The 27551-nt window shown below is 44.4% G+C and overlaps 1 protein-coding gene across 2 annotated transcripts; it reads left to right on the top strand.

Moving 5' to 3' along the window:
- Positions 1-533: 533 nt before the first annotated feature.
- YWHAG (tyrosine 3-monooxygenase/tryptophan 5-monooxygenase activation protein gamma) lies at positions 534-25900 on the top strand. 2 transcript variants are annotated; one of them, XM_069571297.1, is made up of 3 exons: positions 534-803; positions 1583-1758; positions 22498-25900. In XM_069571297.1, exons 2-3 carry the CDS (start codon positions 1672-1674, stop codon positions 23152-23154), a joined length of 744 nt encoding a protein of 247 aa, XP_069427398.1. In that variant the 5' UTR covers positions 534-803; positions 1583-1671; the 3' UTR covers positions 23155-25900. The 2 variants fall into 2 exon arrangements, with proteins under 2 accessions (XP_069427398.1, XP_069427397.1); XM_069571296.1 differs by lacking the exon at positions 534-803 and having other exon boundaries at positions 1002-1758.
- Positions 25901-27551: the final 1651 nt, after the last annotated feature.

Genomic DNA, 27551 nt, shown 5'->3' with positions numbered 1-27551 from the left:
TTGGGAAGCTGCCTAGGAGCAGGCCAAAAAAAAAAAAAAACAACCCACCAAACAACAACAGAAAAAACCTTTTTCTATCTAGCATGAAAGAATTAAAAAACAAAACAACAGTGCTTAACACATTCTGAATTCTTTGAGGGCAGGGTTCCATGCTATCTTCCTCCAGTGCTCAGCATAGAGCCTGGACTATTCCTTCACAGAAATTCCCTCTTTCTCAGTTCTCATACACAACACTTTGTGCCCATTAATTTTTTTTAACTAGTTATAATTTTCTAACGTACTCTACACATTATCTTTATTTAGCCTATTTTCTTGGGCAGAATTTTGTGTTGTTGATCACTGGTGTACCGCATTGCTTAGAACAGTGCTTGGAACATAGCAGGTGCTCAGTAGATAAGTACCAAATAAATAAAATGTGCACTCAAAACTTTGGGGTATGTGAGCTACATGGAATGTCAAAAAAGGGAAGCATGTAAGCAAGAATTAGTCAGCCTGACCCCATCGTGTATATCCTACGCGGGAAGAGAAGTGTTGGTCAACCCCCAGACAGAACTCAGTGGTAAGCATCCATTGGCTCTGGTAACGCTCCACCCTGGAGAGGAAGAAAGGGCTCCCCAGGGGTCAGGCTGCAAACAGCTGCATCCTTTCCGTGTATTAACCAGAATGCCTGGCCAGTATTTGTCTTTCCACATTTCCACCTGTCAGGTCCAAGAACCTCGAGGCGGGGAAGGAGAGACGGAACCTTGTGGGGGAGGGTGGCAGTCCCCCCAAGGTTTGGCTCTTTTAATTCAACCATCTCTGAGGTGAGTACCACCCAGACAGTTTGGATCAGTAGTGAATGCGTCCCATCTTCCCAGTCTCCCGGGGGCCTGCTGTTTTATCTCGGAAACAAGGTCTAGGGCTGAGGTCCTGGCCCCCCTCCCCCAGTAATTTCCCGGAGAATATGGGGCGGGGCCGTGAATCAGCACTCGCTCGGACTCGGGCAGCCTTAGTCCCCGCCAGGGGTCCCCAGTAGCCGCGGAATTAGACCTCCCCAACCCGCCCCACACCACCTCCTCAATCCTCCTTCATCTGTCCCGCTATGACCACTGGGAGATGTAGTCTTGACCGCCCCTTTGTCCTTGATCTCCCCAACATATTACCCCATCCCAGGGAGAACTACAACTCCCAGGGGCCCACGCGTCGGGGGCCTGGCAGGGTTGGGGTCTGCAGGTCCAGGGTGGGTGGGGGACCGTCTGGAGAAGCTAGGGCGCAGCGAGCCGGATGAAGTGAAGCACGGGGCTTGTCGAGGGGCACCGGGGAAGAAGGGGATACCCGGGAGGCGGTAGCGAGCTGAGCCGGGGAGCGGAAACCCGAGAAGCGGAAGGGGCCGGGGCGGGGCCGGGGCGGGGGCCTCGCGCGGGCTGGTGGGCGGGGCCGTCTGCGTCACGCGGCGTGGGCGGGGCCGCAGGGGGTTGTCCGCCCGCTGCACGCACAGCCGCCGCAGCCGCCTCGCGCCCGGTCCCGCGGTCGCAGCTCGAGTCGCAGCCTCCGCGCCCGTCGCCTCGAGCCGCTCACGTCTCGTGTGGGTCGGTCCCTCCAGCACACGGGCTCCAGCCGCGTCGCAGCCGCCCTCCGAGCCCTCCAGGCCGTCCCGGATCATCCTCGTCCGGCCCGACCCAGCCCGTGAAGATGGTGGACCGCGAGCAACTGGTGCAGAAAGCCCGGCTGGCGGAGCAGGCGGAGCGCTACGACGACATGGCCGCTGCCATGAAGAACGTGAGTTTCCCCTCCCCTCCCCTCCCCCTCCGCCTCGCCCCAGCCCCTTCGCGGCCGCGGGCCTTCGCGGGCTCTGCCCGGGGACTAGTCGCCCGTCGGCGACTGCAGGTCTGGATGCCCCTGAGGGGGCCGGGGAGGGTCCCGACAACGCTGAGGACCAGGTGTGTGACGCGGCCTCTCCCCGAGCGTCCCCTAGGGCCGGCGGCCCGGCCGCCTCGGCCCTCCCCGCGCGCCCAGGCTGGGGCGGGGTCTTTTCGGGGCCGGTCTCGGGAGCGGGGTCTCTGGCTGCCGCGCCTTCGGGTCGGCTTGGGGACCTGAGCGGGGGGCCGTGCGCATCCTTTGTGCCCCACTTCCCCCTCCTCCCACAGCCTGGGCGTGTGGGGGCGGGGGACCGCATGGATGCGGTTCCTCTTTTCTCCCTGATGTCTGGGCGGCGCCTTTCCCATTCACTCAGCAGGTCTCCGGGTTTTCTAATACTCCCCCCCCCGCCCACCCACCCCACTCCCCAAATGTTCCCACTACCTTCTGCAGACAGATCCTTTAGAACCTCCTCGAGAAAAAATGAAGGGTCTCCTGAAAATCTGGACTCAATGGTGCAAAATCGAAACCTCCATGCTCACGTTTTTCTTAACAAAAGGCTCCCCTCTCTCCATTCCCCAAAGCAAGCCCTCTTCTTGCCTTTAGGAAGGGGGGCACGTTTGTCTCGCTAGCGTTTTCATTGATTGTTCTCAATATGTCATCTCCATTTTTTTTCTTACTGTGCTCGTACTGAAAGGGTAGGTATTGTCTCTAAAATAAAGGTTGTGAATTTAGCCGACTGGTTCAATTTGTGACATATGCTGTTTCTTTTTTAAATACAGGCACACATCTGTTGAAATTCCTTTAAGTTGAAAAAATATTCTCTCTGATCTGATATTGCAAACAAAGCGGTGGTGGGAGGCAGTATCAAGTCATTCCAGAAGATTCTGCATTTGTCATATTGCAGAGAGCCTAGACTGGGTGGAGGCTGGGGAGGAGTTATTTTAAAGGGGAAAAAGTCTTTTTTTTTTGTTTTAATTTGTTTTGTTAGACACATCTGAAGCTTAAAAAAAAAAAAGCTAGCGCATCTTCAATGCTGATGAAAAGAGAATACTGATCTCCAGTTGTCGCATTTTGCAGATTCCTGCCTGTATTGCACCACTTTGTCAGTAATGCTACATTTATCTGATGGGCGGTCAACCGGTTTGATATTAGAGGGGGACATATTGAGCATTACTAAATGAAACATATATATCTAATGATTTCAGTCTCACTATTTTAATATCTAACTTCCTGCCTTATGTAACAAAGGTTTTAAAATGCATCTCCAGTGTGCAGCGGATACAGGAGTGTACCTTGCACATGAAACCTCTTTAATGAGGCGGTATAGGCATTACACAGATTAATTAATTCTCGAATAACTCTACTGGTTCACAGGAGATGACAAGGCTGATGCCTTTACATTTAAACCAGCTACATTAGCAGAGAAGATTATCTCATTAAGGAAGAGGATTGGTTCTGAAATTGGGAGTACTGCTGTATTAATATACTGTCACAGTCGCTGTCTTTATAAGGTGCAAATGATAAGTTGCACTTCAGTGGATATCAATATCATTTATCGCGTTATTTAGACTCTTCTAATTTTTCCATATTTCTAGTTTCACAGGAAAGCGAGTGACCTCGCACCTATATCCATAGCAACCCAGTGATGTCACACACAATGACACAGAGGCTGCAATGCACCTCAGGGCTGGTAGGGAGTATGCAAATGGCATTTGTCCAGGGTAATGCAGAAATTAGCAGATAAGCCAGGTGGAATTGAGCACTTCCTCTTCCGCCAGATGAGAATTGGTCCCCCAAAGAAGAATGTCCTTTATCCTGACACAGGCACACCAGGGATCTCTGGATATGCCTGTTCACCTTTCCTATTTCCAATTTTCTTGAAAGTTTATAAGATACAGTCATGTTTTTAAACATTCATCTCAATAATAACCTTGGGCATTGAAGGACTAGAGATGGAAAATTTTAAAACAAGAATATGTTTTATACTCATAGTGTAGGGGTATATGTGGGTTTATTGCAGATTATTAACTTGGCAAGTTTTAATAGAAACCTTAAAAAAGATTATGACTTCCTACTGGGACATTTTCAGTAAACGTGAGGGAATGAGAATCTGCTACAGACACCAGCTTGAGATTTGGAAAGCTTCTCTTGCTATGCTTATGCTCCTTAATGGAGTATGGAGGAAGGAAAACAGTTTTATAAAATAAAGCAGACATTTTTCCAAGCAAATCTGTTCACTGTGATTTTGAGGAATTGGTCTTACGTCTGACCTTCCTTTTCTCATCTGTAAAATGGGTCAACACCTACTTGAAACAGTTGTGAGGATTAAATAAACAATGTAGATGCTTTAAAAAGGTAACTAAGCCTTGTTTCTTTGTTTATATAAGTCACCACAGAATTTGGAAAATACAGGAAGATAGAAAATACTCAGTCCTACCACTAAAGTGAGTTCTAAGGTTGAACTCATCCAGATGCTAGAGTGGTGAAATTTATTCCTATCTAGTGAAGGTACCCTAGTAATAAACGGGACCTGTGATAGTTATAGGTGTGCAACCAAGATAGAAATAATACGTATTTTGAAAAAGAGGAAAGAAGGAAGTTTAGTCTTTTCAGACACGTGTAGGCTTGTATCTAAAAAGAAGCAATCACCTAGATATTTCCTACTTGTTAGACAATACTGACTTGTCCTTTGGATTTTAACAGCCTCTTGAGCTACTGGTATTTGCCTTGGGAGGGGCTGGGGAGAAAAGGTTCTAGGCAACTAATGTTGAAGTTACTGGGATAAACATTTTATGGTGTGTTGGCGGCAGAGGGGCATTAGTGGCAAAAGTCTATCCTAATTATGTAAAAATGTCTTCCTAGCAGAATCTATATACTTAAAAAAAATTTTTTTTTAACTATGTTAAATATTCTGTTTTTTTCTACTAGCTCTTCCAGGAGGCTAGATCAATAGCCATTATCACTAATGGAGTAATGACACCTCTGTAGCCTCTTTGTGGAGTTCTGCCAGCCATTATTATAATCGAAGTCATGTGGCTTCAATTGTTCTCTTTGGAGTGGAAGAATACAGATAACAGTTGGCTTTTTGTGTTCACCTTCCCGATAACTTAAATGACTGCTAAGTGCCTCTTCTAATTATTTAAACAATTTCATATGGGTTTTTTTATCGAGATAAAAGATGTTGCTCAATGTGCATCTTCATTACAGTTCATTAGATTAACTGCAGACCCTGGGAGGATTTCATCTTCTGGTACTTGGAGGAAGCCTTATTTATTTATTAAACCAAACTCTAGTTAAATTACCAAAAAGAGTGGAGAAAATGATTTGAGTCTTTTTTGTTGAGGTAACAGTCACAGGGCATAAACTAACCCTTTTCAAGTGTACTATTCAGTAGCACTCTAGAAAAGGGAAAAATGATATTTTTAAAAAGTGACCATGGTTGGCCATAGCTGGCTGGATTTCAGCACATGATTACTGATTCAGGAATGTGTCAGTAATGAAGTACTCTCAGCCAGTGGTAATCAGTATCCCTTTGTCTTTGTTTTCTAACATCTGAACCTTTTCAGCCTAAACTGAAAAAAAAAAAGGAGGGGGCACTTCTTTTGGCTTGGTTTGTATTTCCATTTTAAAAGTTCCAGAGCTTAAAAACTGTGATGCTCATCCAAATAAGAACAGTTTACCTGAAATCTGAGCAAACTATTATTGACTATTTGGAGATTATAGGAGTTATGCTGGTGTTCTTATGATCACTCATTTTCCACCCCAAGGCTGACTGACTTTGTTAGACACACTTGCCCTGCTGTGTGGCGGCAGTTCCTGCAGTGTTGAGAGTCAGGAGCTGTTCACACATGGGCTTCTCATAAGTAAGATGCTAAATATATTGTTTTGGTGCTTCTGAGTGGCCAGGAGCAATGTTTTGCCTCTGGTATGATCAGTTCTAACACTTTTATCTGGTAGGGCATCTGATTACTTCTGTATTCCTCCCAGATTCCATGAGATGAGGAAGAAAAGTAGGCAAAGGCCTTATATACGTTTAATAGAGAAAAAAGTCGTATATAAGCCATTGTCTTCTCTTTTGTCTTATTTTCTAAGCTCTTTTTGTTAGACTCAACGACTGTGATTATGGGGCACCCATTGACTTTCTAGATTATAAAGTCTACCAAGAAGCTGCCTTATGGCCTTTGCTCTCATAACCATTTTTCTGTTGTCCTCCCCAAATTCCCTTTTAGGTATTAGTTTTGGTTTAGTATGAAGCCCTGTTATCTTACTTTAGATTGGCACTTGCAGAGATCCTTGAATTTTTGATTTTGCTAATTTAGGGGGGAAAAATAGTTACAGGAAGAGCAATCAACAAAAATTCCCAAAGGAGAGGTTTAATTTTAAATAAATGGTTACATTGGATTGGTTCCATGATTTTGCAGAAACAATAAAAATCTGTAAATCTTTTAAGACTAGTCCTTTTTTTTTTTTCGCTTTTTTGAAAGAACTGAATAAGTCTAAACCAAATTTTTGTCAGCATATTACTTAGAAGAGTGTCCCAGGAGGTAGATTTTTCCTTTATCTACGTTGAACACTGTTAATGGGGTGCATAGCTTTAGTTGGGTTGTGAATAGGTAGGTAGAAATGAGAGTGTTCTTACATATGAGACATAAAATTGCAAGTAAACTCACTGGTCTTAATCTTTGTAGCAGTGTCTTATTTTTGGAGAGGTGTAAAGCCGGACTTGGTGAGCAGGATCCAGGTGTAGTGTCAGCTTTTCCCTCCTGAAAGTTCTGTTACTAGAAGAGGGGTGCCAGAGCTGGGAGTATGGCAGTGATGGCAGTGGGCAGCTGAACGTGGAATGACGGTAGCGCGGGAGGAATCCCCTCCCCTCCTCCCCACGGCCGAGTGTGAAGAGCAGCTGTGGCGGTGTGAGAAGTGAGAGAAGGCTAAGAGGTAACAGGAGGAATGCTTTGAAAAACAGGTTTGTTTTGAAGAGAGATCATTTCAAACCTCTTGAGCTTTCTGAAAGGAGTTACTAATATGACACTTAAGCTGCCATATTCAGTTAACCAAGATCTAGGGGAAAAGTTGCCTATGAGCGAGGTACTTACAGGATGTCAAAATCAGCTTAAAAGTTTTCGACTGATGGTTGCAATCCGTGCCATTCGGTTGAGCACAGTGCTCCTTTTGTGCGGGTCTAATGTGAAGTAGCGAATGAGTGTGTCTTTGCAGCAGAGGCCCGGCATGGAAACCTGCAAACCAATCCCACACTCCCGCCAGGACATTCATTCTTACCTGAGGGCCTGTCTGGCATGGCTAGACCCACGGATAGATGTTCTTTTCAAATCATACTCTTGTGTTGCAAGTATGACTCATCTCTGGACTCTCACTACATCTGTGTAATAAAAACAGACGTTGAGTTCAGACCCTGGATTTTTTATTTTATTTTTTTAAAGTAGGTTGAAAATGACCCAATCCATGAGGATGAGGAGCATTATCCAGGATAGGATGAGAACAGCAGAACAGCATTCTGAGACAAGGAAAGCTGGATGACTATGTCCAGCTTGAATTTGGGCATGCTGTGATCTTCTAAGGGAGTCTGGCTGTTGGAAGGCTGTCACCATTGAAACTGACAACTGATAACAAAATATCTGGCCTTTAGGACACTAGAAAAATTTTTTGGGGGGATGACAAGTATCACCATAATCCATATGCCAGGGATATTCCCATCATGTCATTCTACAGGGTTTTGTACCTTGAATTTTTCCCTTGATGTTAATCAGTATCTTAATAGCTGAACAGACCTGCAGATGTGTCATGATTTTAAGTATTTTTTGTTTAGCATTTAAGCTGTTTCCAAATTTATAGATATTGCATGAGAGTCTTTGTGGATAAAGCTTTCAACACAGATTGCATATTAGGACAGAGACCCAAAAGTGGAATTGTTGCAAGAACAGCTGAGAATTTTTAAGGAACTTGAAACCGTCACCAGTAGTGGTTTTTATCTCAAAAGTTTTGGACGATGTAATTGTTGAGCTAGATATTACATACACATGGTTCAAAGGTCAAGGATATTTTGTTGCCCTTTTGGCTCCAAAAAGAAAAAATAAGGTTGAAACGGGAAAGCTTAACCGCTAGCTTATGTGCTCCAAGCCTCCCTTTTGCTGCTTTAGTGAGGATGGATGGAATGAGTGCCTTTAAAAAAGAAGTTGAAAAAATAAAAACTAGTATGGGAACTTTATATGCAAAATAAAGATAAATAGCATGATATAACCCCATATAACCAATTTCACCATTTGTCAGCATATTGGCCAGTCATCCATCTGTATACTTCACTGTTCTCTGGTTCCCTTGGTATTTACCATCTTGCATGATGGCTTTTTATTGACCTAAAATTACCCCTTATTTCCCGCAAATGTTCCAGTTACCGGCAAGATCGCTTTACATTCAAATTTGGCAACCTCGGAGTGTAGTTTCTTGCTTAAAGCATTTAATCCAGATGGCAGATGAAGTTTTTCCTAGATTTTCAGAGAAGTGTTTCTCTTCGGTTGACATCCAAAGCACTGCTTCCCATCAGCCTTTGCTCGTGAGGAGGAGAAAAAGACTAGATGGCTCTTGAGTGGGTGGAGGAAAGAGGATGCTGTGGCTGTAGGTTTACAGAAGGGTTCTCTCATTACAGGACTTCTTTTCTATTGTCTTTATTGGAAAGGGTTCAAGAGAGGCTGATACCTTTTCTCAGTTGTGACTGTTATCACCAATTTGATTGTTGTTTAGCCCCTAAGTTGTGTCCAACTCTTTGGCAACCCCCTGCACCATATCCCGTCAGGCTCCTCTGTCCACGGGATTTCCCAGGCAAGAATACTGGAGTGGGTTGCCATGCCCTCCTCCAGAGGATCTTCCCTACCCAGGGATCAAACCCCGCATCTCCTGCATTATAAGCAGGCGGGTTGTTTACTGAGCCACCAGGGAAGTCCCACCAGTTCGATAGGAGCGCTAAAACCCAGTTGATTTGTTAAGAACGATGTGGGGAAACAAGTTTTGCTTTTGTTCCATCTCATTGCTTGCCAAGCATCTTTTTAAAAATCATTTTGCCTTAAAGTTAGCATACTACTGGTTGTATGTGTGAATAAGTAAAAGTAGGTAGGTAGATAGTATACACTGGAGAAGGCAATGGCACCCCACTCCAGTACTCTTGCCTGGAAAATCCCACATACAGAGGAACCTGGGAAGCTGCGGTCCATGGGGTAGCTGAGGGTCAGACACGACTGAGCGACTTCACTTTCACTTTTCACTTTCATGCATTGAAGAAGGAAATGGCAACCCACTCCAGTGTTCTTGCCTGGAGAATCCCAGGGGCCGGGGAGCCTGGTGGGCTGCTGTCTATGGGGTCGCACAGAGTTGGACACGACTGAAGCGACTTAGCAGCAGCAGCAGAAAGTATACACACTAGCCGTCTGGGCCCAGACATCCCGAATTTGAATCCGTGCTCAGAAGTATGGAGTTGACCAATTTAGTGACATCAGTAATAATGGGTGAGTATACTGCCTTTTTATTTTTTACCATTTGAAAGTCGTGCAGAAAAAGGCTAGATTTTTGGAACTAGACTCATTTATTGAGGAACGAAAAACAAGATGGTAAAAACTTCAAGCAGCTGTAGTAACGAAGTGAAGTTTAAAACTTGCATAAAATACATTTCTGTTGGTATTACTTATTTAAAATTATGTCTAGCATATAGATTCCCCAAAACAGATACTGTCACTCGTTCTTGCTTTGGATTTATGGCACTCTCGCATTTTGGTCAGGTTATTCTCTTCCTAATCTGGCTGGTTTTATACACATAAACTTTTTAATAAAGACTGATTAAGACCAGTTTTTTAGCAAGTGTTTATATCTGTTGTGAAAATCACATCAGTACTATAATTTGTTACGGCATAGCATTACCCTGAAATGTTGGTGCGTTAAACTAAGCATCTGGTCTGCAGTATAAAAGCTAGTGTACTTTTTGGTATGACTTTTTTCACATCTGTTCTGTAGATTTCTGCACTGACTATGATCTTTTGGAGAAGACAAAAATATTTTAAGTTACACAGTCTTAGATAAAAATATTCCAATATAATTGAACATTTGCTATCACTTTGGCTGTATTTTTCCCCATTTAATTTCACAACAGTTTTATAAAAGTGATGGTCCCATTTTATAGGCGTAAATGTTTAATATGCTTAAGTCTTGAGTTCAAAGTTTTGTTGTTTTTTAAAGGCTTTTTAGTTTTCAAAAAGGAGTCATAGGGTGTATATATGGAGACTGATGATCTTTAAGCTGTTGTCTCAATGACCTGTTTTCATTAATTTTTAGTCAGTGTTCCACTGTTTGCAGAAGCTTTGAAATTCTTTCAAACTGTTGTATATTTAATACTTTTCCATTTAGTTGTCCCTGAGACGGTTGTTGCTTAGTCTAGATTTTAAATACAGAACGAACTTCTTTAGGACATCACTAAGATAAACGTGAGTGTATTTATCATAAATAAATGTGAGCCTAAGACTGCATATGAGTGTAACCTGGTTTCTTTTAGAAAATATTTGGTCCCATGATCTTGGTATGTTTTAAGTATCATTTACCAAAGGAGAACTTGTAATTTTTAGCACAAGGAGATAAGTACCATGGTTTTGCCATTGGAATCTTACAGGTATTGCCCAGAAGTAAAGTATGCCCACTTAGGCTGAATGGAAGAGTATCCCTCACTTGAAAGAAATGGGAGGAAGCTGTGACTTTTTTGTTCATCAAAAGTAATACTATCTTATGTGGAATTCGCAAGCAGGAGTGTGGAAACATGTTGGTTTGTGTTTTTTTTGGAAACACATTTCGAGGGGATATCAGTGAAGATCAAAGGAAGAAAAGAATGTTAACTTGAATGCTTTGTAGATGCTCAGTGAACTGCCAGAAGTGGACTGATCCAGAAATCACCCAGGGGAGATAGAGCTGTGAGAGGGGGGGATTACTGAACCTCAGTGGGTGGGAATATCCAATACCCAGGAAGAGAAGTGTCACAGCTCAGTGCTGTGGAGTGGGAGGGCAACTGAAGTCAGCCTGGGTGTCGGGACGGTTCCTGGAAATGATAGCAGAGGTAGGGGTGTGGGGATGGGCGTGGTGGGGGTGTGGAGGGGAGACGGCTGGAGGCAGGAGTGTCCAGGCAGAAGACGTGGCATGGTTCAGGTTCAGAATGTACAGACAGCTGAATCTGCTGCGTGACTCACGCCCTCACTCTTGGTTGCCCTGAGAGAATGTTAGGAAATGAGTCCAGAGTGGGGCGGTTCACAAAGGGCCTTACAGAGTTTGGATTTTTCTTAGGCTACGGACAGTCATTGAAGGATTTTCAGCAGAAAGGGGTCCTCATCCCAGTTTTGGTTTGTTGAGAGCCGTGGCAGCAGTGTGGAAATTGAATGGGAGGAGAGTGGGGCAAGACTGATAAATAATCGCAGGGCATAGTCTAAAAGGATGAGGACCAGGGCAGGGACCGTGAGGGCGGATATGAGAGAGAATTTGATGGCTGGAGATAGAAGGAGAAATGATGGAGATGAAGGCAGTTGCTGTCATGCTGTATTTAAGGAAACATTTAAGAGTGTTCAAGAGCAAACATTTAAGTAGAGACATCATGGCTACACGTTAACTCAGGAAAAGCCCTTAGAAGAGTGCATGGCATAGGTTAAGCTCTCAGAGTTACTTATTACTCCTCCATTAAGGAAACAAATTACTTAGGAACCACTAATGACCAGACTACTCTCAGACCTGGAGAATGTAATATCCCCTGCCCTCATAGAACTGACAGTCTAGTGGGAATCTCCTATGAATCCATGCCAGTTAAAACCAGGCACAATAAGGTCATCCAGGCAGAATGGAGAGTCAGAGTCAAAATGTGAACCCTAGGGAACCACACTTCTGTGGTGCCTGGAACAAGATGTAAGAGGAAGACAGGAGAACACAGGACGTGTGAAGTAGGAAGACAGTTGGGACAGTAATAATGGGCTGAGGAGTGAATGAAAGGTGGAGAAATGGTAACAAGTTAGACTTGTTTTCAGAAACTTGGTGTTGCAGGAAGTAGGAGATGTAATTCAAAGGGGTCATTTACTTACTGTAAACCTGAGCTTGGACTACATGTTAATGGGCAAGTACAGGAAAGAGGGGCCCAGCCTGAGGTTTAAAAAAAGCCTTAATTCCTAGTGACTACAGTCTGGCTTTTTTTGTTGGTCTCTCTCCATCCTCTTCTCTCCCCTCTGTTTTGGGTGTAAGAGCAGAAAGCAGGCTGGGTGGCTGTATTGAGTGAGGGTTTAGGGATGGTGCAGCAGCAGGACGAGGCTTAGGAAAGTTGATATTCATGCAGAAATAATTTAATTTGATGGATCTGCCTTACAAGGAGGAAACAAAGCCTAAAGGGAAGGGGCTGAAAGAAAAAGGAGAGTGCTCAAGAGCAAATCTAGTTGGTGGGAGTGAGGCCTGGTAATATTAGAGGGTAGGAGTTTGATTTTCTATTTATTTTTGGCTGTGCCACATGGGCTTGCAGGATCTCAGTTCCCTGACCAGGGACTGAAACCCAGGCCAGGGCAGTGAAAGCTCTGAGTCCTCATCACTGGACCGCCAGCGGACTCCCAGGAGTTTGATTTCAGCGGTGGTGGTTGTTGGGGGGTGGGTAACTTAGGAGTCTGGGACTAACGTATACACACTACTATATAGAAAATAGACAGCCAACAAGGACCTAGTCTATAGCACAGGGAACTCGGTATTCTGTAATAATCTCTATGGGGAAAGAATCCGAAAAGGATGGATATGTGTATATGTACAACGGGATTACTTTGCTGTGCACTTGCAACTAACACTGCTGCTGCTGAGTCGTGTCAGGCGTGTCCGACACGACCCCAGAGACGGCGGCCCACCAGGCTCCCCCTCCCTGGGATTCTCCAGGCAAGAACGCTGGAGTGGGGTGCCATGCTCCCCTCCATATACACGCTGCTGCTAAGTCATTTCGGTCGTGTCCGACTCTGCGTGACCCCACAGACAGCAGCCCACCAGTCTCCCCCTCCCTGGGATTCTCCAGTGCATGAAAGTGAAAAGTGAAAGTGAAGTTGCTCAGTCATGTCCGATTCTTCGCAACCCCTATGGACTGCAGCCTGCCAGGCTTCTCCATCCATGGGACTTTCCAGGCAAGAGTACTGGAGTGGGGTGCCATTGCCTTCTCTGGCAACTAACACAACATGGTAAATTAATGAAAATCCAATATAAAGTAATTTTTAAAATGAATGGTTTTAGGTTTTAGGTCAAAGGTGTGGTTTGAAGATAAGTTGTCAGAATTGATGAGATCAAAGCGAACTGTTGTTTATAATTAATTTGAGGGAATAGCCTTGATAAGGAAGTCGGCCAGAGGTCTGGACACAAGTCAACAATCCCAAAGAAAGGGAACATGACATCAATTCCAGAAGAAATCTGAGAAGCAAAGAAAAGGCAAGAAAGAGGAGATGATTGTGAGGGAGTCAGTATGGGCTTGTATGTATAAAAACCTGTTAAGCTAATTTTGATTGAGCTAATTTTTAGAATAGGATTATTTGACTGCTAGCCAAGGGTGTGCTGGAGCATAGCATATCTGTTTCCTGACGTGTGGGGTTAAATGGCATGCTGCGGAGCTTTGGCTTATGTCCCAGTTGTTGAAAAGTGAGATCGGACTGGAGCAATGGGTGGAATCTGGGCTAATGAAGTGGCCTTATTTTTGCTTCAAGTCCTGTACCTTGACCCTAAAGTTCAACTGTTCTTGTATTTGGTGCTGGTGGCACCTAACAATAGCCAGCTTAATATTAGTTAAGTTTTTGTTTGTATCAAACTACCGGAGACAAATGTTTGTCTCAGTTCTGTGGACTGGCCAGGTAGTTGGGGTCTGTTGGAGGCTCCTTCGGGGCCAGATGAACTATGAAGAGGCTGAGGCCTCTGCACATAGTCTCTCGTCTCCGGGTGAACCACGCTTCCTTGGCCTGGTTCCCGGCAGCGAGCCCCAATTCACAAGCACTTTTCGGGCCTTTGCTTGCCTCATACTTGGTAATGCTCTGCTGACCAAGTCGCATGATCAAGTTCAGATGATAGAGGTGAAGTACATGCTTGTTCTTGATGGAAGGAGCCTCAAAGTCATACTTAAAAGGAAGGGGCTATACACAGAGAGTCGGGCTTCCCTGGTGGCTCAGACGATAAAGAATCCATCTGCAGTCTGGCAGCCCTGGGTTTGATCCCTAGGGTGGGAAGATCCACTGGAACAGGGCATGGCAACCCACTCCAGTATTCTTGCCTGGAGAATCTCATGGACAGAGGAGCCTGGCGGGCTGCAGCCCAAGGGGTCGCAAAGAGTCAGACACGACAGAGCAGCTAAGCGCACGCACACATACAGAGTTGGAAGGAGTTCTGTGGGCCATTCATGCAGTTAGTCTGGGCTGGATACATCCTGTGACATTGATGTCACCTAGCAAACATTGGGAAGTGACTAGGTACTGTGGTGATTGATTGATAAGTGCAGTGTGCTCCCTGCTCTTAAGGACTTTAGTCTTGAGGCGGAAACAAGGTGCAGGGTTACACCCTGAGGCAGGAGAAATAAGCAGTGTAACAAGTGCATGGTGAAACTTACTAACACAGTAAACGTAATTGGTTCTGCCTGCGAGTTTTTCAGGCTTCAGGAAGTAAGTGCGGTATTTGAATTAGGGCTTAAAGGATGACTTACAGAAAATTCTTCGTCATGCGTTCTGGAAGTGCTTTTGGGGCGATAGGGAAACCATGAGGGCAGAGGAGTATGTAGCGTGAGGAAGACTGTGGGACCTGGGTCTGGGTGTTGGTGACTCGGAGCAAGGTTTTTTCTACCTTGGCGCTGTTAACACTTGGACATCTCTTTTGTGTATCCCTAGGAGTGGAATGGGGAGAAGGCGATGGCACCCCTCTCCAGTACTCTTGCCTGGAAAACCCCATGGATGGAGGAGTCTGGTGGGCTGCAGTCCATGGGGTCTCGCAGAGTCGGACACAACTGAGCGACTTCCCTTTCACTTTTCACTTTCGTGCATTGGAGAAGGAAATGGCAACCCACTCCAGTGTTCTTGCCTGGAGAATCCCAGGGACGCGGAGCCTGGTTGGCTGCCGTCTATGGGGTCGCACAGAGTCAGACTCGACTGAAGCGACTTAGCAGCCGCAGGAGGGGAATGCCTGAGCCATGTGGTGACTCAGCATTCTGACGAACGTTCACCTGCAGTGCTTCACCTGGAGAAAGACGTGGGTCCCGTGCAGTACTGAGTCTTTGAGGGTTAGGGCTGCTAGGGAGAGTAATTTACAAGAAGCTCCTCCTTGGTTAAGAACTGATCATATAGTGGAAAGCATATGAGATTTTAAGCCATGAGACTTAGGTTCCACTCTTTGGCTCTGAGCCTTAATTTTCTACTCTTTAAAATGGAAATAACAATACTGAATCACAAAGAGCTATCTGGAGGACCAAAGAGGAATTATAATTTTGGTCAAAGAACTCATTTCTGATACTACAAAAGTTATTTAGAAAAATACGGAATATATGAGTATTTATTAAAAGAAATATCTTTTAAACAAAGAGTCGGGATTTAAGAATGAAACCCTGAAAGTATTCTGTTAAACTCAGAATGAAACGAAGATGCACATTATAGCATTCATAATACTGTCCTTGTTTCTGCAGCAGATATCCTTGCACAAATATCAAATATCAGTGGTATTTGGGAATCATAAGATTAGGTAGTGAATAAACTGGGAAAATATTAGAATTAAATTAGTAACTAATTCAATGAAACGGGGCTGAAAATCTGTGGTTTATATACTACTGTATATCAGTCCTAATCTGTGTAAAGATATAATGAAAGATTTTTATGCAACTAAGTTTATTTTTAAAGGTATTCTTGGTAGAAGTGAGGTGGTGAGTGCAAAGCAGCAGATGTGGGCTTGAGTTAGTAATTTACTACATTAGTAACCTTGCTTATATAAAACTGCTGGCTTTAAGTTTGTTTTTTTTTTTAAACTTGGTTCGAAAAAGTTTGGTGGATGTGATTAACTGAGTAAATTATGGAGAGGTTTTGTTTGAGTAGGTACTACTGGTAGTCAAAAATTGAACCTTATCAACCTTGACTGCCTCTCAGCCACTCTGTTTTCAGTGATACAGAAATATCTAGAAACATTTCTAGAGATACAGTGAGAATATACAAACACTTTTAAAATGACTACCGAGAATTCCCTTGTATGGATGTTCATAAACCAGACTCCTATTGACCACCATTTAGGTGGCTCCAGAGTTTAACTGTTAGAAATGACACAGTGAATCCATTTCTAGAAATGGAATGGCAGAGTCAGAAGGTTTTTTAGTATTTAATTTTGATAGTTGTTCCAAATTGCCCTCCCTGAAGTTTGTACTAATCTATGATATCCACCAATGGATGGTAGTGGTGCCTGTTTATCCACACCGTCAGCCTTCACAGTCAGTCATCAAAATATTTGTTTTGCCAGTCTGATTGGAGAAAACATTTATAAAATGAATGACTTTGGGTTTTATATATATATATAACTATATATATATGATTTTTTCCTTTTTTACAATTCGTTTTGCTCACTTTTCTATTACCGATTGGTTTTAAATTCCTTTTAGCAAGTGGCTGAGTTTTTTTTGTTTTTGTTTGTTTTTTTGTCTTTGGTCCACACTGTGCGGCTTGTGGAATCTTAGTTGGATCAAACCTGGGCCCTTGTCAGTAAAAGCATGGAGTCCTAACCACTGAACTGCCGGGGGAGTTCCCAGCAGTAGCATGTCTTAAAGTACATCTTTTTTACTGAAGTATAGTTAATTTACAGTTTTGTGTTAGTTTCAAGAGTAGAGCAAAGTGATCAGTTTTATATATGTGTGTGTGTATATTTTTCAGATTCTTTTCCATTACAGTTTATTATAAGATACTGAGTATAGTTCCCTGTGCTGTGCAGTAGGTTCTTGTTATTTAAAAATTACTTTATTGTTAAAAGTTGCTAGCCATCAATCTGATGAAACAGGGCTGCCCCAAACCATCAGTCTCCACAAGCCGCAGTACTGTGAAATACAGTAAAACAAGGTGTCGCCTGTGTTGGAGAAACTAGTTCTTTCTCTGGTACATGGCAGGGTTTACATCATCAGAGACTCAGGATCTGAAACCAGCAGACTTGAGTTCTAGTTCTTTCTCTGATACACGGCAGAGTTTACATCGTCAGAGACTTGGGATCTGAAACCGGAGGACTTGAGTTCTAGTTCTTTTTCTGATACACGGCAGAGTTTACATCGTCAGAGACTCGGGATCTGAAAGTGGAGGACTTGAGTTCTAGTTTCTTTCTCTGGTACACGGCAGGGTTTACATCATCAGAGACTCGGGATCTGAAACCAGAGGACTTGAGTTCGTGTCCCTGCCCTGCTGTTGTGTTAGTGGACTGATTTTGAGGGGAAAGTCTATTCATTGCTCTGCAGCACACCTATTGAGTATAAGGTCCACCACGTCGGGGCAATTGCGAGAACACGGTACCTGACAGCTGTCAGAAAGGCCAGGTTCTCCAGCAGCTCTCCTCGTCGCTGAGGCCTTGAGCTCAGCCCTGAGTGTGCCAGGGAAGTTCCCTGACTCTTCCGGGACATTCCTCTCCTGGAATGTTTCCCTGCAGCACAATTTTTATCCAGGATCATTGCTGCTGCCTTTTAAAAGCCTAACGAATGAGTTTCCCAGGCAGACTCTGGCTGCCTTGAGAGTGTCTCTGTGACTGGTGATCTAACATGAGTACATTTATGTTTCTTCCTCATGAACTAGTACCTTGAGGGCATCTCACAGATGTTCTGTCTTTGGCACAGTGAGGGATGATGTGACGCACGCTAGGTGCCTGGTGAGCGCCGGGTGACTTATCTGGTAAGCAGTGGCCTGTAACTGTGTTTTTCTTGTCATCAGACCTTATGTGACATGTTATCAAATTTCCCAGAATGAATAGGTATTGACGTCCCTAAGGCTCCTTCCCTGTTCAGTGGTTTGCCAGGACTCAGCATATAGAGCCATACTTTTTTTTTTTTAATTATTTATTTATCTGGCTGTGTCTGGTCTTAGTTGAAGCACGCAGGATCTTTGGTCATGCAGGATCTTTACTTGTGGTGCACAGATTCTCTAGTTGTGGCAAACGGGCTTAGTTGCTCTGTAGCATGTGGCATCTTAGTTCCCCAGCTAGGGTTTGAACCCAAGTCCCCTGCATTGCAGGGCAGATTCTTAACCACTGGACTGCCAGGGAAGTCCCAGAGCCATACTCTTGGCTATGATTTATTACAATGGAAGGATGCAAAGCTAAAGCAGCCAAGAGAAAAGGTCCTTGGGGTGAAGAGCAGAGTAAGCCAGGTCTCAGAGTCTTCTCTCTCTGGAGACTGAGGTGGACTGTGTGTGTGAAATGTCTATTGGGAAGGAAGCTCATTAGAGACTCAGTTCCCAGAGGTCTTACTGAGGCGTGTTTGCGGAGCACTTTGTGCCTCGCACATACCAAATTCAAGACTTCTGGAAGGAACACATTGTTTGGACAAACTTTTTAGGGCCAATGGGCCATTCTTAATCGGGGGTAGTGGGAACCCTTCCAGAATCCTAGTTCTCAAATGCTAGCCAAGGGTCAGCTTCGCAAGCAGGCCTTTCTAAAGATAGCAATCTCAAGCCTGTTGTGTTAACTCTTCTTTTGCACACACTGTACTTTAAATTGAAGGCGTCTTGTCCGGATATGCACGACATGAACTTCAGATTGTTTTCAAATTTTTTAAATTGATATTTAGTAAGCCATCTCTGGGCTTCCCTCATAGCTCAGTCGGTAAAGAATCTGCCTGCAATGCAGGAGACTGGGGTTAGATTCCTGGGTTGGGAAGATTCCCCTGGAGAAGGAAATGACATCCACTCCAGTATTCTTGCCTGGAAAATCCCGCAGACAGAGGAGCCTGGTGGGCTACAGTCCACAGGGTCGCAAGAGTTGGACATGACTTAGCGACTAAACCACCAGATCCTCTAGGCTATATGGTTAACTGTATGCAAGCAGAGCAGTGGCGCATTTCCTTGCAGTGGGTTATTCTGCTGTGTGCTCAGAATATTGATAACATGGACACCAATGCTCATCTTGTACCTTCTCGTGTTTTTCTTTTATTTTTGGTGTAGCGTGTTCATTTTCTCTTTTCATAGCCTCTTGGCCCTTTGAGATGATAGCACTCCAAGCACAGGAGGACCAAAAATGCTTGAGGGGCCAAATGTGACACCCAGTGTCTGCTAATATATATATATGTTTTTAATAGACAATTTTTTAAAGCAGTTTTGGGGTCACAGAGAAAGGCACAGAGGTCCCATATGCCCCCTGCCCCCTCAAGAGTTGCTAATCTTAGGGGGAGAAGGTTTCTCCCCTCATAAACTGTTAGGGGAAAACAGTTGATACTAATTAATATCTGGATACCTTAGCAGCTGGGATTTGGGGCATTCTGATTCTACTGTTGGTGAGAATAACAGATTTTTCTAACCTTTCTGCTAAAAGCTGTCTTGAACTCACTGAAAGAAATTTGAACTTGGGCTGGTATCATAGGAGTTGAGAAGAGAAACCTTAATCTTATTTTTAAACAGAATGTAAAACTGGAGAATTTGCAAACTGCCCACGTTTTCCAGTAGCCATGACAGTACATTTGGGAAACCACATAGGCCAGTGGTGTGTTTAGAAACAGTTCAGTGGCCGTTTTGAAAAACACTGCCTTCCTTTCCAAATGATACACATCTCACACCCCTCCCACACTGAATACTCATTCTATCTTGGGTAAACCTTTTTAGGACACTATGTGAATAATTTTTTTGATCTTAAAAGTTATCTTGACTTTTGAAACTAGTATGGTTGGGATCTCTATTTTAATTAAAAACCACAGATTACCTCTCATGCAAGTCATTTTAATCTTAAGGATTTAAAAAAAACCTGATTTAAGGTTTTTAGAGACATCTTAGTGCCTTTGAGCAGACTTTTTTTTTTAAGTGTTAAAGGTTTTCCCCTCTAACTTAGTTTTGCAGTAGCAGAGAAAACATCTGGGTATGTTCCAAATGTGGTTGAGTTACTATATCTAAAGGTGATGTTGGCATTTCATAATCTTCATGTTCGAGTTTGTCTGAGGCAAGTGGACAAACGTTGCATAAGTGCAAATGGCCAGCTCTGGTCTCCACAGCCCCGCAGCAAAAGACTTAACGGTATAGAGAACTGGTGAGGTCACTGGGACTTTAAATAGTTGCTGGCTCTTGAAATAAATATGGTATGATTTAGGGGAAAGGCCTGAAGGCGACCCCAGTGGCCTTAGGCACTGGGGCTTCTTGCATGGGAGACAGTTCTCAGGTTACACGAGCCAGCGGCAGCTAGTCTTCAGTATCTGCACATTCAGTGACTATGGGTGGGTGGCCTGTGGCGTGCAGGGCTCAGGCCTACAGAGGCCGCAGCCTGTTGGAAAGCCAGTCTAGGGAGTTATTCCAGGCTATGTGATACTAAAGTTCAGGGAAAGGAAGTGATATAAGGGAGCTAAGGACTGGAGAACCACCTGGAGCAGACAGGCGAGGCTTGATTCAGGAAGACAGCCTGGATGATGCAAGAAATGCAGAGGCCTTCTGCACGGAGAGTTAAAGTGCGGGACATTGTCCCCGGGGGCCCTGTGGCTAGGACACCGCACTTTCACTGCTGAGGTCCCGAAACCTCGTCCCCCAGCGTGCACCTGTTTCCCCTCGGCCACCTCTGCTGGAGCTGTTTGTGCTTCACATTAGGGTGGGGAATCAGTAACGTGTAATAAAAAGGTAACATACAAAACCCCTAAGTTTAGAAGGTAGTTGAGTATGTATTATTGGCCAGATGTTGTGAGAATTAGTAAGCAAACATATAAACCTCTAAGTCTGGTTTACATTCTGACTTAATTCTGAGAGAGTGTTAGTTGCCCAGTCATGTCCAACTCTTTGTGACCCCATGGATGGTAGCCCTCTAGGCTCCTCTGTCTGTGGGATTTCCCAGGCAAGAATAGTGGAGTGGGTTGCCTTTTCCATCTCTAGGGGATCTTCCTGATCCTGGGATTGAACCTGGGTCTCCTGCATTGCAGGCAGATTCTTCACTGTCTGAGCCACCAGGGAAGCCTTAATTCTAAGAGGAACTGTTTCAGTCACATAACCAGTTTCATTACGAGTAACTGTCTCCCACTCGACTCCTTCCTTTATAAAAGAGGACTATGTATACCACATGGAAGTGATCCATACACAAGTCTCCTGGAATCCCAGCCCAGCATATCTTTTTGGACTCTGTCCCACCACCTTTCATATCTGGCAGTAATAGAACATGACGTGGATGCTGTAATCTACGCGGTAAACAGAGAGTAGCCAGTTTAACTGCGGGTGGGAGGAGTGGAGTGGGCAGGCTTTCACAGGAGATAGAACCTGGTTCTTGTGTATTTTCCAGGCAGGAACACAGGTAAATGCTCTAGGCAGAGGAAGAACAAAGAGCAGAAGTTGCTTGCAATTAATAGGTTACTACTCGAGCGCAGGCACCTGAGAGGATGAAGGAAGGGAGACATCTCTGTTGAAAATCTGAGGAGAGAGCTCATGGTCTGGGCTTTCTGATTCTGCCAGTGACTGTAGGTACCGGTTTGGATGTGGTAGTCAACCAAACAAGTAAAAATGTGACCTCAGAAGAGGGAGGAAAAAGAGGGAAGAGCAATAAGAGCCTAAAGTGTACGGCTCTGACATCACAGAAATCAGGTAATATCACTTAAGAAAATGTAGTTTCAGTCATTTGATCTAATTTCTTTATTACATGCAGTTGTTCGGTAGTCATAGAAACATGCAACATAGGTGTGCTGTCGCTTTTGTTTGCTCAAGGCTCTTGGTGTTTGGGACCGTGGAGACCCTTTAGAAATGCACGGTTGAGAGAAGCATTAATTCCTGTTGGCCACCTCAGCTCAGAAGTGCTTTGCTCCTCTCTTCATCTTGTTGGTAATTGTATCCAAACACTAAAACATGTGTTTCCCAAGTTGCTAATATCTCAGTGATCAGTCAGCCCAGTGCCTGGAATTTATATCTTCCTAAGAGCAGAGAAAGCTTGTGTTTCTCAAAGTCAACTTGACGGTGACTCTCTTTTCTCACCGAGTATGCAAGATACCCTCACCCAAAAGAGATGGGACTCATGTTTGCTGGACAGGGCAAGAGTAGGAGGAAGCTGTCATTCTGGTTTCTGTTTCGAACAAACAAACTGATGAGGTATAAAAGGCACCTCTAATTAAAATCCCTGGCATTGGTGTGTATGTAATGCTGCTCAAGAGAACTGTTGATGTTTGTAACTTAGGTCAAAATTTGGCTTTTCATCTAAGTGTTAGACTTGATAGTTCTTTCCGGAAACAGCTGAGCATGTGTGTCCTCCTCTAGGGAGGAGGCAGGGGGTTCGTGCACCATTGAGCCAGCTGCAGTCTCTCCCCTTCTTGCTGCTGATTCCCTCTCCATCTCCCTCCCACGTACTCACACAGTGTGTTGATGACTGTAATCAGCTGATCCGTCTCTGTGTTTTAGTAGCATAAAAGTTAGGATTAGCCCAACTTGCCATCACCTGTGCCATAACAGCTCGCTCTTTCCTCTTCAATAGGTGACAGAGCTGAATGAGCCACTGTCCAATGAAGAAAGAAACCTTCTCTCTGTGGCCTACAAGAATGTAGTCGGGGCACGCCGTTCTTCCTGGAGGGTTATCAGTAGCATCGAGCAGAAGACATCTGCCGACGGTAACGAGAAGAAAATAGAGATGGTCCGTGCTTACCGTGAAAAAATAGAGAAGGAGTTGGAGGCCGTATGTCAGGATGTGCTGAGCCTGCTGGATAACTACCTGATCAAGAATTGCAGCGAGACCCAGTATGAGAGCAAAGTGTTTTACCTGAAGATGAAAGGGGACTATTACCGCTACCTGGCTGAGGTCGCCACCGGCGAGAAGAGGGCGACCGTCGTGGAGTCGTCTGAGAAGGCCTACAGCGAAGCCCACGAGATCAGCAAGGAGCACATGCAGCCCACTCACCCCATTAGATTAGGCCTGGCCCTTAACTACTCCGTCTTCTACTACGAGATCCAGAACGCCCCGGAGCAAGCCTGCCACTTGGCCAAGACCGCCTTCGACGACGCCATCGCCGAGCTCGACACCCTCAACGAGGACTCCTACAAGGACTCCACGCTGATCATGCAGCTGCTCCGTGACAACCTCACGCTCTGGACGAGCGACCAGCAAGACGACGACGGCGGCGAAGGCAACAATTAAGGCCCCCAGGTGGACTGGCAGCGCACGCTGATGCTACTACTGCAGTCTTTATTTTTTTCCCATGAGTCGGGGGTCGGGTGGGGGAGGGAAAGGGAGGGATGACCTTCCTAGGGAGAAACCCACGACCTGTCCTGTCTTTGATCGCCTCTTTTGACATTTTTGCCAAAATACCACTAGTGGAAAGTCAGGCTAGCTGTGCTGGTTTTGGAATAGCAGCCTCACACTGGCATATGGACTGTTCTGTAGATTAATGCAAGTGGGGCTGTCTTTAATTTAACTTATTGCTAGAAAATAGGGTTTTAAGATGAAAAGAAAACTTAAAACAGAATGGCCCTCATTCAATAAGTTCTGTGGTTCCAGTAAGGATTTTTATGTACATATGCTCTCGTCTTTTAAGTTTTGGGTACTTCCTAGCTCATCTGTTTTAGCTGTGCATTTTGTTTTTCAGGGTGTACTCTTAGCAGACATGGAATATTAAATCCCAAGCTGATAGAACGTAAGGTCTGTTTATGGTTTAGGCCATGCCAGTTTTCAGATTAGTTGACAGTATTAACACTAAATTGCAGTTTACAGTATTTCTACATTACAGCCATATGTTAACATCAAGCCATTGATTGTGTGTTTTTCTTTATTTTGGCTCTTACATCCTTGTTCAGCCTTATCCAGGTCGGTTTTGCTGTTCTCTGTCTCCTAGGCCAACAGGCTTGCCTGAGGAGAATCAGAACTACTTGTTAGATTTTGGTTAATAGGTGCTTGGCAGGTGGCTGTGGGATTTTTGTCCTTCTTTCTTCTTAAATCCACCACAACAAACGATTAATCACTTTAATAGAAACATTGAACACCACAAAACTAGAGAAAATTCAGGTCTGTATGTCATTTATCGTGCTGATATTTCAGAGAAGTGCTGGGTTTTTTCAGTTGCCACAGCTTCCTCGGGTGGCACTGCCATCTGTCTCCTCTCTTGGGTCTTCCTCATTGTACCTCGTGCCCACAGCATGCGCATGGACGGGTTGAAAAGCTGTTGGGTTGTAGAAGCTGGCGGTCATTTTGAGAAGGTTCGTGGTGCAGTGTGTGGAAATTCAGGTGCTAGGAGCTAACTGGTAGAAAAATCCTGAAGGAAGAGCTCTCTCCATGAACATTCTGTCCAGTTTTGGGAACCTCGTGTATCCGTTTTTCCTCCGTTAAAACACTCCTTCCCCCAAAGAATTGTTGTAGGAAAATAAAATAGCATCATTATCAGATAATAAATTCTTAACTCCTATTTGACCACAATTTTTTCTTTTTTTTTTTTTCCTTTTAATAAAAATATAGAAATTGGAAATTGGATTATGCCATCTTTGCACGTTTTAGAATTGATGGAAACCACCATACTCTTTCCACAAGTTTGTTTCCATCAGCCTTAGGTCCTTCGTTCTCATTTTGGATAAGTCTTTCTGAAAACACGACCTGTTGCATGTGCGTTTAGGCATTTTTACAAGTGATAGCATGAACTGCCGAGATAGGTAACAACACCAGATTTGTTTGTTTCTTTGTTTTATTTAGGCAGGCAGAGGAATGAGTCATAATTGAGGAAAAACCTGACAGTTGCTTTTGTTAAAACCAAAATGGAGCTTCCAGTTGTGAGATGCACACAGTGACCAGGATCCAGGTGACAGTGAAGATAGAAGAGTGGCGATGCCCTGCCACGTGGCACAGGCTGCCCAGCATGACTTTCCTTAGAAGGCCCCCTCCATGTGCGCAAGAGCGGGTCCCAGTTAACTGAGCCTACCAGAAGAACTAAGAGAAGAGAGCTTTAGAGCTTCTGCGCCCTAGCAGGGGCCTAAGGTCAATGCCATGGATGGGAAGAGATTGAGGGCGGGGAGGGGGGAGGCAGGTGGGACTTCCCTTAATTTTATCTTCATGTCCAGTGAGCAGTGTTGTGTCCTTCCCTTGTGGCATTTGGAAATGATTTACTGGAATTACAAAACCTATTTTTCTTTTAAATTTCAGCTTTGGCTCTGGCTGCTTTTTAGAATAATGCAAGATAAAAACCACATCTGAGGGCTAAAAAAAAATGAAGAGGGAATGGGAGACTTGATATTTAAGCAGCTTGAATGGTTTCTTTTCTTTTCTTTATTTTTAAAGAAATGCACTTGCCTATGATACTGTCTCTCCAGTGAAATGATTACTCCTCCATTACTCTATTGATACAATATTGTGCATGCTAGTGTTGTATTTCTATACAGTAGCTTGAAATTTATTAACTTATACTGTAGGTGTTATGTATTCCTATGACAAAAAAAAATTAAGTCTTCAAATTTTTTAAAGTTTTTTAATTTAATTTTTCCTTTTGGGGGTAAAGTTTGCTCTACCAAATAGTGATCGTAACAAATTGATCTGTTTTGGATGTTGCTATAGTGACATGCAGTTATACATTTTGTTTTTTTTGGGGGGGGAGCAAAAGAAACACCAGTGTTAGCTTAATCTTAATGTCTGGTGTTTGTCATGGTGAAATTATAACTATTACGGTGTAGGAGAACACCGAATATGTTCTCTGAATGAGCCTTTGTGCTTTTTGTCATGTTATGCAGTGAACTATTTTTAAGGTCTAATCAGTGGTTATTTTTTTCCAACTCCGTGTTTCTCTAAGGAATTCTTTCACACACGGACCATTCTTAGCAGTTTTCCTCAGTGATGGAATATCATGAATGTGAGTCATTATGTAGCTGTCGTACATTGAGCAAATAAACTTACAGATCTGATGTCAGCGCTGCCTAGTTTTATTTTAATGAGTTAAAATTTTCCTTTGCTTTTGAAGGTTTGATTGGACCTGATGTTTTTTCCCCCCTTCACCACTCAAAGAAGGCGGTTGGTTGGGGGGAGGGGCGAAACTGTATATTGGAAAGTGCCTATGTCTGGGAATCAGACCTGGGTTTACTGACCTTGAATAAGGGTCGCACATTTTGGGCCTCCATCGTTTCTTGTAGGAATTGAACCCTAAGTTTGAATCGTGGCTCCTTTTGATTCTTGGGTAAATGACTATTAAACTTCCAAGCCCTGGGGGTGGGGAATGTAGGTCTCAGTGAAAACTGGGTCACATGCCTGGCTTGATATTTCCGTTAGGTGCCCATCGGATATCTCATTATGCCTTGCATGAGATGGGTTTCTACACTTTAAAATGTTCACGTAGTGTCTTGGGTGGTATTTTTTTGTTTGGTTTGGGTTTTTTTTGGTCAAGTCACATGGCACGTGATATCTTTGTTCCCTGGCCAGGGATTGAGCCTGCATGCCCCACGCCGCCTCCCTACAGTGGAAGCGTGGTGTCCTAGCAGCTGGACTGCCAGGGAAGTCTTTTCTGAGGAGGTCAGCAACCTGAGTTGACTTGAGCTGGGCACTCAGCGACCTGCCATTGCTGACAGTGGCTGTCAGGACAAGTTCAAGGCTCAAGTTGTACCCCCAGACATGTGGGGTATTCTGCCCTCACCAGCTCTGAGGAGAGATTGTCTACAGGAGGAAACACCAGGGCAAAGGCTTTCCTCCCCCGCCAGTGTGGATATGCTCTAGCAAGGCAGGGAGGGGGCTGCATTGGTTCATGGCAGTGGAAGAGGACAGCTTTTCAATTTTTTGAGAAATTGTAATCACGTTTTACGAGCCATGCTGTGTGACTAGGATCCTGCCATGTTAACTGAATTCACCTGATTTGGCTCATTGTCCCTCAGGACCGCCCTGAGAGGCTACTGCAAATAGAGCTGTGGACACAGAAGTGACCTTTGTGCCTAAGGTCCCACAGCTCACATGACCCATGTGCTTCTGCTCAACTGGGAGATGAAACTGAGCAGCAGCCAGCATCCAGCATGCATGACCAAGCAAGACCTCCGTATGTGGGATTCACTAGGGTAGAGACAGACATGTCTTGCCGACAGAGGAATAGAAATACAGGCAAGATGAGAACAGGCTCACCAAGGCTCTTGAGAAAGAAGGGTAGCTCCTGAAAGGTGTTAGTATTGAGTTGGCAACAAAGTTCATTCAGGGTTTTCCTTAAGACGCTATGGGAAACCCAGAATGAACAAATCCACCCTTGATCCTTTGGTGTAACATCCCATTGTGAAGGGGCTTACCAAGTGGCGCTAGTGGTAAAGAACCTGTCTGCCAGTGCAGGAGACGAGATACAGGTTTGATCCCTGGATTGGGAAGGTCCTCTGGGGGAGGGCATGGCAACCCACTCCTGAATTCTTGCCTGGAGAAGCCCATGGACAGAGGAGCCTGGCGGGCTAGAGTCCATTGGGTTGCAAAGAGTTGGACACCACTGAAGTGACTTAGCACACAGGCATGCCCATTGTGAGTGCCTGGAATTTGCTGAGAGGATTTTTCACGGACGAAACTTCTCTTGAGATGAAATGCTGTCTAGTGCTGGATTT

Source organism: Ovis canadensis, chromosome 24, assembly GCF_042477335.2.
Source record: "Ovis canadensis isolate MfBH-ARS-UI-01 breed Bighorn chromosome 24, ARS-UI_OviCan_v2, whole genome shotgun sequence".
Lineage (NCBI taxonomy): Eukaryota > Metazoa > Chordata > Mammalia > Artiodactyla > Bovidae > Ovis > Ovis canadensis.
Note: the sequence above shows the minus strand (reverse complement) of the source record. Positions and strands in the feature narration are given on the sequence as shown.

What these genes read in the sequence shown, in the direction of transcription:
- YWHAG (XM_069571297.1), top strand. Translation starts at nt 1,672, where the DNA reads ATGGTGGACCGCGAGCAACTGGTGCAGAAAGCCCGGCTGGCGGAGCAG. An exon ending in TGGCCGCTGCCATGAAGAAC is followed by an intron (nt 1,759 to 22,497) that starts GTGAGTTTCCCC and finishes CCTCTTCAATAG; the next exon opens with GTGACAGAGCTGAATGAGCC.